This window comes from Ornithodoros turicata, chromosome 1, assembly GCF_037126465.1.
Source record: "Ornithodoros turicata isolate Travis chromosome 1, ASM3712646v1, whole genome shotgun sequence".
NCBI classification, from domain to species: Eukaryota; Metazoa; Arthropoda; class Arachnida; order Ixodida; family Argasidae; genus Ornithodoros; species Ornithodoros turicata.
In genome coordinates this window covers 52,920,669-52,934,862 of record NC_088201.1, presented here as the reverse complement: position 1 = coordinate 52,934,862, position 14,194 = coordinate 52,920,669, and the positions used below count along the sequence as shown (strand labels likewise).

The 14,194-nt window shown below is 50.9% G+C and overlaps 2 protein-coding genes across 2 annotated transcripts in view; one reads left to right on the top strand and one right to left on the bottom strand.

Annotated features, from left to right (window-relative positions):
* Positions 1–14,194, top strand: part of LOC135378256 (synaptogenesis protein syg-2-like) — a 637,949-nt gene that overhangs the window by 207,816 nt on the left and 415,939 nt on the right. The gene's annotated exons all lie outside the window — the stretch shown is intronic.
* On the bottom strand, positions 1,949–2,854 carry LOC135378433 (uncharacterized). The gene has a single exon (XM_064611463.1). It carries the CDS (start codon positions 2,849–2,851, stop codon positions 1,949–1,951), a length of 903 nt encoding a protein of 300 aa, XP_064467533.1. The 5' UTR covers positions 2,852–2,854.

Here is a 14,194-nt window from a genome sequence, read left to right as displayed (position 1 = left end):
ATGTGACAGAGGAACTCAACATAGACTCAACAGTGGAAGAAAAAATGGGGACTCACATGTGAGAAGTAAGCAACAATACTTTGCATGTCTCAACAAATTAGCCACATAATGTTGCTATTTACACATTAACACAGTCACTGCTAAAAAATTTGTCTTTCATTTTGCCGTACTTTCTTATTATGACATCGGCGGCTACGCTGAAGGCCCACTTTGCACCGCAGTAGATAGAAGTGCCGTGTTGTGCCTGAAAACCACTTAACGTTTGGTGGGGTACTTGGTGAGAACTGAGACGAAAGCATTGCTACACTCTTAAAAATGAACTTCACCGCATAGCACGCTCCTAGCCAACCATCATTTCGAATGATAACGCTATCTGCCCTGATTGGTTGAAACAAGGGGGCGTACGCCTCTTTTGTGACACTTATGCTGTTCAAAATTGTCACAACAAATCAGAGGAGGGAGCGTTGTCATTCGGGATAATGGTTGGCTAGGAGCGTGCTATGCGGTGAAGCTCTGTTATCTGTTATCACGCCATCTCATCTCATCCTGGCTACAGTCGTGACGCAGCCCACATACGTGAGGCCAACAACGGCAAGCCGGTTTTCGTCACCACCACCATTTGTTTTGAGAGTGTAGGACAAGATAAATATACCGCCTCTGGGTACCGCGACACAACACCAATCTCAATTACTTCGCCTAACTAAGCAGCCGACTGTACGACTTTCCCTGTCAGGTCGTTGACCCTTTGAAGCATCAACAATAGAAAACCTGAGGGGCCGACAATAGTATGCCACTGGGAACTTGCGCTGATGAGATCCTTTCAAGGACACGACGCAAGTTATCGGTGTGTTCCGCTCTTGATTTGCCAAAGACAATAATATCATCAATGTAGCACAACACTCCCTTACATTCCTGCGGGATGGATGTCATCATTCTCTCAAATGTTACAGGTACGGACGCAACGCCGAAACATACTCGCTTAAAGCGAAAAAGTCCATCGTGCGTTATAAAAGTAGTGATCTCACGACTGTCAGGCGTTAGCTCTAGCTGATGATATGCGGAAGCCAAGTCTAACTTGGAGAATCACGTTGCTCCGGACAATTGGTGCAAAAGTTCTTCCATGTGTGGTAACGGGAATGCGTCTACAACGATCGCTTTGTTGGGTTCACGGAGGTCGACACAGAGTCGTAATGAATTGTACCGCTTCCGCACTACTACGATTGGCGAAATCCATTCAGAAGCACTTACACGTTCGATGATGTCTTCTTTTTCCAGACGTCTTAGTCCTTGCGAGACATCATATCTGAGTGCAAGCGGTAGCCGTCGAAGTTTCGCAGCGACTGGCTTAACGGACTTTTTGAGCTTCACCTGATGTTTGTAACCCTTCACATGTCCAAGAGTTCCAGTGAAAACACCCGCGAACTGTTCCTGTGGTTCAGGAGGAAGGGAAGTCGCCGAGAAGGTCTCGTGGCAGGTCATTGTTGCTTCCTGAATATGAAGTCCCAGGTTACGAATAGCATCCAGTCCCAAGAGCGCAGTTCCTCTTTGCACAACGTAAAATAAAACTGAGGTGTTGTGGCCATGGTATTCCACCGGTGCGAGAAAACATCTTTTCACTCCTATTTGTTGTCGGGAATAATCCAGTAGATTCACGTTAGCAGGCGATAACGGGAGCTTTTGAGATAAGGCTTCCTTGTAAACATTTTCCGGTATGAGCGATACCGTAGAGCCCGTATCTACCAAAAGGTCCAAAGTAGTTCCCGAAATAATGACGTTGACGTATAGGTCCGCGATTTGATAGACTGTCCTCATTCACCTTGAGTATCTCATAATCCCAAGCAGCACAATGTACTGAAAGTCGAGTGCAATAGGGGTGGACGGGTAGGTGGAAGGCCTTGAACAGACGCGTGAAGCCGAAGAACCTTGATAAGACGCATACCGTCCACCCCTATTGCACTCGACTTTCGGTACATTGTGCTGCTTGGGAATCCTTTGCTGCCGTATCTTTCCTATGGCAATAGCGCACGTTCTTGTCATCTGCATTTTTACGCGATTGGCACATAACCTGGAAGTGCCCAAGCTTGTGGCATTTCCTGCAACGCTGCTGTCTTGTAGGGCATTTTTCGTTGTTTGCGAAATGCGATGTTGATCCACAACGATAACATATTGCTCTCGGCTTGTTCCTACCGTCACGCTGCTTGTAGTCGCAGTGCTTACTCTGTGTGTTCACTCTTTGTACTTTCTTGCTATCGAATATTTCCAGCTCTCGCTTCGTCATCTCTTGATGAATACCAATATCGATAGCACGGCCCAGAGTCCAAGACGTTCCTTCGTACAGAAGTCGTTCTCGAAGTTGTCGCGATGTAGTGCCTTCGACTATCTGGTCACGAGTTGCATCATCCGTTGCCGTGCCGTAGCTACACGACGAAGCTAGCTCTCGGAGGCTCGTAACGAAATCCTGCAATGGCATACCAGGTAGCTGCCGACGACTGCGAAACCGGTGCCGCTCGACGAGCTCATTCGTTGTCGCAATAAAATGTTTGTCCAGGGCACGTAATGCAAAGTCATAGTCGTCGAGAGCAGAGTCCGCTTTCTTTGCGTCGTCTGACCCCGAAGCTGTGGGTAGCGGTGGTGGGCTCGTGTCTGGCGGGAGGCCGTATAAAATGCGCTGTCCTTGGACCCCAAGAGAATTTAGCAGGATTGCTTTACGGCGCTTCGCAGGAAAAGCGTCTCCTCCCACTGCTTCCAAGTAGTTCACGAAGACTTGCTTCCATTGCGGCCATGGCACTGCAGGTGCGCCCGGTGTAGGCAAAAATGGCGGAGGGGGCGGAATTCCAGCAGAACAAGCCATGCTTAGCAGAAAGCAGGCGAGATAACACCCGGAGCAGTAAACATGTCGGGGTAATCAGTTTCCATCGTCGCCACTGTGGTATCGCCGTAGCGAAAGAAGCATGAGAAGCACGCAAGCAGTGCCAACCGAAAACAGTGCTGGTTCTCAAGGTTGCAGGTTTTTATATATCTACACATTTCAACCCCAAGGTTAGCAACATACACCCAAGTATTAGGCCAAACATAACATGACTCACTAGGATTCTGGAGCATGACCTACTGTAACTGGAGAAGGAGGAATAGGTAGATTAGGAAGAGGGGCCATAGGATTCCAGAACGCTATTACCAGGGCTTGCGCTTACGACAGCTCATTAGCCCAAAAACACATTTCTCGTATCCCCCAGTACAGTTTACTATTGACTCAAGGAAGGATGCCCGAAGGACGAACCCCAAAAAAGCATAAACGACCTTGCTTTGTTAGCCTCAAACAAGCGTGCTATGAAACATAGCTCTTGGTCGAGCAATTCGTACTGTGAGCTCTCCTTCTTTCATTAGCCAAATCTCCTTGGAAAGTACACACACGCACACGAAAGAGACGCGCACTCCCCACTGTGTTATACCCCCGAAACGATATGTAAAACCTTAATGCCGCGGCACTTGTTTCATTTTTGAAGTGAGATGCTGGCACCGTGCCAAAAGAAGATGGCCTACTGCGACAAATGAAGTTTTTTGATTTCGTCGATGAAGCTTCGTAGCTGTGCTTTGGGCTCTGTACAATGACGCGCATATGTTTCACCGCGAAAAGCTGTTATGGCTAAAGGCTTGTAATTCAATGCATCGATTTATTGCCATAGTTTTCCATCTTTTATACGGATGTGTAAGTATACAAAATAAAGAGGTGAAAGCATTGCGCCTGCTGGAAAGCCGCCTTTGTACACACACGCACAAGAAAGACTTTCTCTTCTCGGTTTCTCGTGAAGAAATACAAAATAACAGCGTTTCCTCTCGTACTAAAAGTAGACAAGAAAACGTCGCCGTAAAGTTCAGGCGTGAGCTCTGGGTGATGGTCGCTGAACGTGTGTAAACTGCACGGCGAGACGGCGAGATCATCACATGCCCAATTTGACACTCGGAAACTGCGACTGCCAAGAAGCAGAAACACATACCGCGTGCCATGGGGAATAATCGCCTTGTGGGTGCAACGACGCGATGTACTTTTACCACGACTTGAAGTGAGAATGGGCTATACTATGTTGAATAAGACGATGCCATGGCCCCGGTAGTGGCTTCAAGGCGTGTTTCGTGTTGCGAGAAAGCCAAACGATGTGCTCAAGCTCCCATGAGTGCGTGGCAACAATGATCACGTTCCACGCCGAGAACGATACAGGTGATCCGGCCGGGTTTCAATCCAGGCTGAGCTGTCGGGGTGTTTGCCCTGGGTTTTCCTCAGGCGCTCGAAGGCAAATGTCGGCCCAGCTCTCCGTGAAGTCGGCTCAGGGCGCACTATCCCCCCCCCCCCCGCGAGCAACATGCCGCCACGTCGGCAGACACATTGCATAGCAATAACATGCCACGAAACAATCAACCGAAAGGCTCAGAATCAAAACCCTAACAGAGTGTTCGTTGAACCGAAGAAAAGCACTGTAGTAGTAGCCAATTTAAAACTGTGCAAGAATCGTGCCGAAGAAGACAGTGTAGTGGTTACCGATTCAGACAACGTAGAAATATGGGCTTGTTGGTACATGATGCCACTCCAACGCGCCGAAAAACAAAGACACAGCTGAAGTTAGACATAACACAAGGCGCAACTTCCAACACGTCTTTACTACACAGAAACACAAACAAGGATCCCAAGCACTGCTCTTCGCAACGCCCACTATAAATCAGGCGAAACCACCCCCAAAAAGACAAGTTCCTTGATGGACAAACCGATAGACGGCGTGGCAACACACCGTTCCCCCATTCTGCTTATCTCAGCGGCCTCCATTATCTCCCTGGTTAATGTGTCATTGTGTTTCCCAATACATTCCGTCTCCGAAAAACCCGCTTGACATCCACACGTGTTACAACACACACACACACACACACACACACACACATGCGTTACTTCGGTCGCAAGTGCCTGGGAAAGCGCTTGCATGGCTTTCCGACTTCCTGAGCCAAAGGCAAATTTTTGTCAGAACAGGCGAGGGTGACACAGAAAAGACTGCTGTTCCGCAGGGTGTCCCGCAAGGAAGTGTCCTAAGCCCGTTACTATTCAATATCGTCATGGTTGATCTCAAAGAATGTCTACCGAGGAGAGTAAATCTCTCCATATATGCGGACGATGTGTGTATCTGGACTGTTGGAAAATCCCGGCCGGCAATTCAACATCGGTTGCAAAGAGCACTGGATGCCATCAACAACTTCTTCTTGAACGCGGGGATGGATATCTCCACCGAAAAAAGCGCTGTCCTTCCGTTTACTCGAAGAGAGATGCGGAGGTTCCAACTGCGGATTGGGGATTGCCCTCTCATACAAGTCAAGTTCCACAGGTTCCTGGGTGTTATCCTGGACCGCAACCTGTCGTGGCGAAGGCACATTGACTTCATCATCTCAAAGGCTCAGCGCTGGGGGAATGTGATTCGCCACTTTGCCGGCGTGCGCTGGGGCTGCACTGAGCGGGATCTTCTTGTGCTCCACAAAACTCTGGTTCGCGGCTCCCTGCTATACAGCTTGCCCGTATTGCACGGTATATCAGCCACGTCTGAGCACAAGCTTCGGTGTACACTGGCACGCAGCCTGCGGACGTGCCTTGGTGTCCCGCGCAGCGCTGAGACACGGATGGTGATCGCCGACGCCGGGGAAATACCCATCGATGTCCTCCGCCGAAGAGAAACCATCCGACACTATACCTACGGTTGCTCGCTCACCACCGGCGTCATCCTCTGGTTCAAAAGCTACGTAGGCGGAAGAACAGTAAACTCTCGCTATGTGTTACAGCAACATCTGGAAACATCCCTGACTTCACTGTTGCCCCGACCGCCCCTTCAGTGGCACCATGGACACTGCCGAGCCCATCCCTCTCGACACACATCCCTGGCCTCCTGGGGCCGAAGAGCCAGATCCCCGTTTCGGTTCTCAAGCAGTCTACTTTGGAAATGATGGATACTAACTACAGAGGCCGCACGGCTGTGTTCACAGATGGTTCGTCTACGTCGGATGGCTCCTCCGCTGCCTTTGTCATACCGGAGGAGTCACTATCATGTGGGTTCCGCCTGTCACATCGCACTTCGTCGACCTCTTGCGGAGCTGTATGCCATCTTGTTATCTCTAAAGTCTGTCTCAAAGTACCCTCCCCGTTCCTGGGTGATATACACCGACTCAAAATCAGCCCTGCAATGTGTAGGAACCATGGGCATCCGCGGCTCGTTGGCCCCGGTGGTTGTTAGTATCCTGACGGCGCTCAGGGTTCTCGGCGAACAGGGACACCGGGTGACCCTACAGTGGGTCCCCGGCCACACCGGCATTCAGGGCAACGAAGAGGCAGATTTGGCGGCTGCTGCGGCCCACCGTATCTCCAGAGCCCTGCCCATTATCCTCTCCAACGGGGATAGGCGCTCCTACTTGTCTGCGTTGGTGTCACCCTTGGCCCGCCAGCAATGGCTGCATGACATCACTCAATGGTCGCTCCTCCATGCAGTGGACCCGTCATTATCATTTAGGATGCCAGGTGGCTTCCCTCGCAGCTTTACGACACTCCTGCGGCGTCTACGACTCAACGTCGCCTTCACCCCTGCGTTCCGTGCTAAGCTGGGTTACAGTAACACGGCGCTGTGCCTAGCTTGCCGCACCCCAGCTACGATCCCCCATATCATCGAGGACTGTGAGCGGTACACGTGTGAACGCCGGGTACTTCGACGCCAACTTGAACTCCTCGACCATAGACCATTCAGCTTGTCCAAAGTCCTTGGCCCATGGAGCTCCCCTGAACATCAGTGCCGGGCTCTTCGCTCCCTTTTCGTTTTCATGCAGGCCACTGGACTCCTTGAAGAGCTCTAAACAGAACTCCGACCTGTCGTTGCTTCATTCTCACCATAATTCATCCTCTCATATTAACCACTGTGAAATGGGGTAGTGTCCTGTGGCTACCACGGGGAAACATCCCATGTCATCATCACTTCTTCATTTATTGTTGTTGTTGTTGTTGTTACAATATTGGGCCAGCCATCCCTCCCTCTTATTCTTCAATTATTACTGTGTTCCCTCAACCTATGATTGACACACCGACTGGTTTGCCCTACATAGTACCTACCGTACGATAAGGGAATCTTATAAACGACACCAGATACACACGATATGAACTGCCGCCTATGTCTGACCTCACACTCCGAGGTGCTGCCCTTAGAACGAGGTCGAAACCCCGCCACTTTCTGTAACTTTTTCGGGACCAATAATAGTACACTAGCTGACACTCGTCCTCGAAAACACCTTTTTAAGCCTGTGTGACACAGTATGAATATACGGAATTACCACAGGACGTGTTCCCGCCCGTTCAACCGCGACTCTCTTCCTATACAAGCCACTAAAAATCGTATCTGCAACAGATGAGATAACACCGCAGGGGAACCCTGCATCCCTTAACCTAAACACCTGATTGTTGAAACTACCATCAACACAATGCACACATGACTTATTCAACGCGCTAAGCAAGCACAACTTGGCGATCCCCCGTTTTAGAGGTGCTACTCTCATATTGCAATCGCTGTACTGCGAATATAGGTATTGTAAGACACTATATGTGCTCCTGTATGTGCGATAACTTCCCGGTGGCGTTATCAGTGAGTAGAGTGTGTTAGTACACCGTTGATAACGTGGCTTGCGAAGTACCGTATCTACCTCACACAAGCAACGGAAAATATTCTTAGTCATGCACGCTGCCATTGGCTCCTGTATGTGCGATAACTTCCCGGTGGCGTTATCAGAGAGTAGAAAGTGTTAGTAAACCATTGCTAACGTGGCTTCCGAAGTAACCCAAGCAGCACAATGTACCGAAAGTCGAGTGCAATAGGGGTGGACAGTATGCGTCTTATCAATGTTCTTTAGTTTCACTAGTCTGTTCAAGGCCTTCAACCTACCCGTCCACCCCTATTGCACTCGACTTTCAGTACATTGTGCTGCTTGGGAACGTATGTACCGCACGCAACCAACGGATAAGGTTGTGAGTCATACACGCTGCCATTTGTTCCGGTATGTGCAGTAACTTCACAGTGACGTTATCAAGGCATAGAGAGTGTTAGTACACCGTTGATAACTTTGCTTCCGAAGTACCGTATCTATCGCACGCAATGAAATCCGCCATGGCCTGGCGATTTCAGACAACCGTGCCCCACACAGTACGCTCTATTCACACTGGGAAACTATATGGTAGCACTTGGTAACAGGCTAGTTGGTAACAGTTCGCTAAGGACAGTTGCCTCCTGCGTATGTTCCATACCCGTGGTACGGTAAGCCTCCTTCCAGGGTTGCATCAAATTTCGAAAAAGTAAATCTAGAATATAACTAGGGTTCCAGGTCTTCCGATTTATCCAACAATGTCCGAAAAACCGGTAAAATGTAAAACACTTTTGGTGTTCCAGTAACCTAGAGCTCAGCAGGAAAAGACACGCCCTGATGACTGGGTGACCCGGTTGGTTTCCTTCTGTGTCAAGATTCCTTAGCATCGCGTGGTACCAGCCCCCGCGACAAGGAAGGGGGGGTCTCTTCACCAAAGTCTACTGTGCTGCAGGCGTTCACTTCATGCGCAAAGCCTCCATGTAATGCCGACTTCGTCTTTCATTAGAGGCGCCTTGACATTGCAGTCATCGAAAGGGGTACCCTATTTGGTGACTGTATACTCGACATGAGGACACTTTGAGGTCATTTCGGCAATTTCCCAGGTCCGCATGAAAAACGTTCAGCGCCTACGGTTCTCCTTTTTCCGCGAATGAGGCCTCCCCTCCTCCTCGAAGTGGACAAGGGAGCACAATGGCATACAGATTGCCTTCTTGAAAGGGCAGCTAGTCCTTGCAACTCGACAAAAGCTGCCTTGTTACGGTGCAAAGAAATATCCGCATTTCGAGATGTTCACGCCGCCAGGTGGTCGGGACGCAGTTGTTGCTACCTGCGTGTTCTGCCGCATAAAAGCGTTTTCTTTTCTTTTTTTTTTTTTGCAGGGCAGCTTCTTATTCTTGTTGTGACCCGTGAGTCTGTCATTTCACCAGGTGCCGCTTTTTCTCCGGAATCTCACTTATCGGGAAACAATATAGACACCGATAAACACCCTCCGAATCTGCAAAAAAAGAAAGAAAAAAAGAAAACTAGGAAAACCGGGAACCCCAGTTATAATTCAACGCCAACGACGAGCATACATGTTTAAAGTTTGGCTTCCGATAAACAGATGTTGAAATAAATGAACATCTGCATGCAATAAGGACACAAGTCGACTTATCTCCCGTTCGGTATTGTTGCTTTCATGGTACTTGTATGCCAGTGAATTGAAATTTATTAACTCGCAACAGGGGAATCAGGAACAGAGAATAAGACAGTGCTCAATCCCTGCAGGGTCCATAATAATGGCGTAAAGCGGACCTTGTTCACCTATACTCTAAGAAACGGTGCAGCGACAGTTGCTCGAGCAGCACGAATCCAACGTCTCGGCTATGCGCTCCGCCAAGGGGTAAATAAAGCAATCGATAGCCTTGAGGGCCTATTTGCAAAAGATGGCTGGGTGGTCGGCTATGAAAGGAAAACAACATACGGGATATTCTTTGGTCAGAGGGACCAAACTATAGTTGTGTGCAGAATATACCAACAACACTTTATACTAAATGTTGAACTTGATATTTGGATTTGACCACGGATCAAGCAACTTCGTCATAGACATGCAGAATGCATTTTCTGGTTTTGCAATGCCATCACTGTGCAATTACTGTGCGCAATATCGTTACGTTCACATTAAAATAAAAATCTGAGAAAACCTACTCTGAATTTTATTTATTTTTAATCTGAGAAGAGTACAATATCGCACGGCACGTCCGATTAATAACATGATCGCCAGTGTGGATTGGTGCACATTTTAGACTTACTGGGCACCACGTGCACGGCGTAGGCCTCCGTGTGTTACAGCAAGCTGAGACCTCTAGAAGAAGAAGAAGTTGTTATAGAGAACGGACGTGCCTTCACTGCTCTCTTCTACGATTAAGAATTTCCTGGGGCTCGACTTCCTACTGTGTGGGTCTGCCCCCGGTCCGTTTCACGATGTCAGCTGAGGCGGCGCCCACCGCTCCCGCTCTTGCGGCTACTGTCTCGGCAGCTCTTTGTACCGTAAGGCCTCCTAAAGACCATGCCTTCGATTTCACTGTGCCCGACGGGGCTTCCGTAGATGGTGTCCTCGACGCTATCTGTCAGCTGGTCGACGACCAGGTTCATTCCATTCAGCATCGGGGTGGCTTGAACTTCCAAGTTGTTGTTTCGAACAAGAGAGCACGCGATCTGGTCTTCGGAGTTGGAAAGGTAACCTTTGAGGAGGTTGACGTTCTTCTTACCCCGGTTTCTTCGACAAGAACTGCCTATCTCACTATCAAGCGACTTCCGGAGTATGTTCCCGATGACGTCCTGGTGCGTGCCTTGGCGCCTTACGGCACTGTACTGGCATTTTCGTTTCCGGTATACAAGGACCGCCCTACCATCCGCAACGGGACTCGCATAGTCAAGTTCGAGATGAAGAAGCCGGTACCCAACTTCCTCACTGTTGGGTCTGATCGTGCATTGGTAGACTATAAGGGCATCAAGAAGGTTTGCGGAAGGTGCGGGTCGGAGGGGCACATCCGCGGTGACTGCAAGGCACCTCGCTGTGAAAGATGCGCCATATTTGGTCACCACACCGTCGGCTGCAGAGCCCCATGTCTCCGCTGCGGCCAAGGTCACGCCACGGTGGATTGTGTCATGCGCAGGTCATACTCGTCAGCTGCAAAGGGAGAGCGTCACGGATCGAGGACGGCTGCTTTTCCTGTGTCTGCTGCTGCACCCACTCAGCAAGTAGTCCCCGTGAAGTCTGATGCGGAATTTCCCGCTTTGAGTGAACCCGCTAGCAATGAGCCTATTTCTTCCGAGGCGACATCGCCTGCTGAGGCCGCGCCGGCAGTGGACGCCGTAGAGAAGGTTCTGTTTTCTTCGTGTGACGAACCAGCAAGTGAACTTCCATACGGGTCTAATAACTTGGAGGGCCCCGATGGTCTGCACGAGCTCAGTCATGTGCAGGGAGCTGGCCTTGCCACCAGCGGTGATGAAGTGAGCCCTTTAGTTTCATCTCCTGGTTCATCAACGTCACTCTACTCTCTGGCGGGATCTCATGGTGAAGCCGCAGAGTTGTGTGATCTAGTCGTTGACGACCCTGCTGTTGGAGTCTCCGGGAAACACTGCCGCCACTCTTCACCCAGTGATAGCGACCCCGCTGCGCGGAAGACACTGCCCACACACAAAAAAGCCAAAACTGTTACGTGTGGCGACGACGTGGACATGTTTGATATCTAGCCTACCATGGGAACTGGAACACAGTGGTTTGCCCTAATTTCTTACATGGTGCTACGCATACTGACTCTTAATGTGCAGGGGTTTCGAACTGCAGCAAAGCAGGAAGAAGTAATACAGTTCGCTCGTAGCGTAAGGTGTGATCTGCTCCTTCTGCAGGAGGTTCACTTTACCTGCTTCTCCGACGTAGTCAAGTTCACAGAGCATTGCAATGTCCGCGGCTTCTTTAGTTTTGGTACTACTCGTCAGTGTGGAGTGGGTGTGGTAGTGCTCAACAGTGCCTTACTGCCACACTGCACAGCGCGACATGATACAGATGGCAGAGCACTGTGCTTTGAATTTTTCGTCGGCCGCACAAAATTCCGAATTGTGAACATTTACGCCCCGGCACGAGCTTCCGAAGCCAACGGTTTCTTCCAAGATTTGGATACGAGCTTCATACCCCTCTCCGGGGCTATTCTCGGTGGGGACTTCAACTGTGTGCTGGATTCTAACCGCGACGTACGGGGACCCGGCCGGGGAAGACCAACGTGGAGCGCCCGCGAGTTGAGACGTCTACTGGTGCACCGTAACCTTACCGACGCTTGGACAGCCCTGCGCGGGTCTCAATACTCGGCGACTTGGTCACGGGCGGGGTCGTCGAGCAGGATCGACCGCTTTTATATACCCTCAAGTCTTCGCTCTTGTCTTGTGGACTGTGTTGTTGTCCCCACCAACCAGCTCGGTGTTCATGTGAGCGACCACAGCGCGGTCCTGCTATCCTTGGACATGGCGCACTTTGAAGCTGCCCAGGGCACGCGCTGGAGACTGGACACTTCGCTTCTCTACGATGACGCCATTGTGGCTGAGGCCCGATCCAGAATAGCTGACTACCTCTCTCGTCATTCTCCTTCCCCGGAGTCGTGGGAAGCTTTCAAGATATGGACAGGGCGCCTGTTTCAGTCGCTGGGCCAACAGCGGGCCAGGAGGCGGAACGCTCTTCTGAGACGGCTTGCTATAAAGATACGTGCAGTGCGCAGGGGGCACCCGTTAACCCCTTTGATGGAGGAATACCTTCAGAGTCTCCAGGAGCGATATAGGCTCCTCCTTCGGTCGTCAGCTGGGGCTGCTCGTATGCGTCACACTCAGTCTGAGGCGCTTGCTGGTCCCGGTGTCGTGCGCTACCTTCACTGTGCTCGCCGTTCGCACAGCAGCCAGCCGCCACCTAACAGCTTTCGTGACGCCGACGGCACTATTACTGAGGACCCACAAGAGGTAGTAGGCGGCTTTGAAGCTTTCTTCCGCTCTCTTTACACCAGCACACAAGTTGCGAGTACCGAGGACAGTGATTTTCTTGACGCGTTGCCGTCCCTTTCACCTGCAGATCAACGTTCCGTTGAGGCTCCGCTGACTATTGAAGAACTGGACTACGCTGTATCCAGGGCAGCTTCTGGTACTAGCCCGGGCCCTGATGGCCTGCCTGCTGAATTTTACGCAGCTTTCTGGCCTACCATCCGCCTTTTCGTCTTTGAGCTTATGCGACTTTGCCTGGGTGGGGTGGCATTCCCTGAGTCCTTTGGCTTCGGACACATTATTGTGCTCCCCAAGAACAGCGGTGACCTCGCGTACCCAGAAAACTGGCGTCCTGTTACGCTTTTGAACTGTGATTACAAACTTTTGTCATATATATTGGCCCAGCGCATCCAGAGTGTCCTGCCGGCAATAATACATCCCTCCCAAACGTGCAGTGTTCCGGGCCGGAGCATGTACGACACGCTTAATGGATTACGCGATGCCCTGCATTACGCTGCCGCCACCGGGGTTGACGGTTGCCTCTTGTCTCTCGATCAAGCAAAGGCCTTCGATCGTGTGGAACACTCATACCTGCTTGCTGTACTACGAGCGTATCAGTTCCCTCAGTGGATTCGAGACATCATCGCTCGGCTGTATAGCAACCACCGTAGCTGCCTGTACATGCTGCGTCACTTTTCTGGAGAGTTCCGGGTCTCCAGGGGAGTCCGGCAAGGATGTCCGCTGTCACCTGCTCTGTTTGTATTGTCCATCGACCCTTTTCTGTGGAGCATTGATACGGCCACCAGTATACGCGGACTGCCCCTTCCTTCGTCTGGATCTTGGAAAGTCGCAGCTTATGCAGATGACGTCACCCTTCTTCTGCGAGACCCGTCTTCGGTGTCTGAGGTGCGTCGCGTCTACGACATCTACGCTGCTTACTCCGGTGGAGCTCTAAACCTCCGGAAGACCCACCTGCTGCCGCTGGGTCACCGTATGTCCACCGCGTGTCTACCCTTCTCGTGCACTACTTCCTTAAAAATTCTCGGCGTCTTCTTTGACAGCACCGGGCCCACGCCTGCTAACTGGTCGAGCGCTTTGCAAGAACTTTGCGCGAACTGCGAGGCAGCCAGCGCATTCAACTTGACGTACCTCGAGCGCGCATATCTAGTGCGGAGCGTCTTCTGTGGACGCGTGTGGCATCTGAGTCATGTGCTGATCGCACCGCGCTCAGTTGTCTCGCGGATCCACACTACCATCTTAGCCTTCATTTGGCAGAAGAGGCGCAATAGGCCTGTGGCCCGCATTTTTCTTAGTCTTCCAGTGTTTCGAGGGGGCCTAGCCCTTCCGGACGTGGGCCTCATGAATCGTGGAATCGCACTCAAGACCGTTCTGCGAATCATCTGTGGAGAGCCATCGCCCACGCAAGTTCTTCTAATGTACTGGATGGGGCCTCTGGTGCGCACTCTTTCACCGGAGTCGTTTGCACCGTCACGCCCGGCAGCGCGATCACCACGGCGGTTCCATGCTGTCATTCACGCTTACC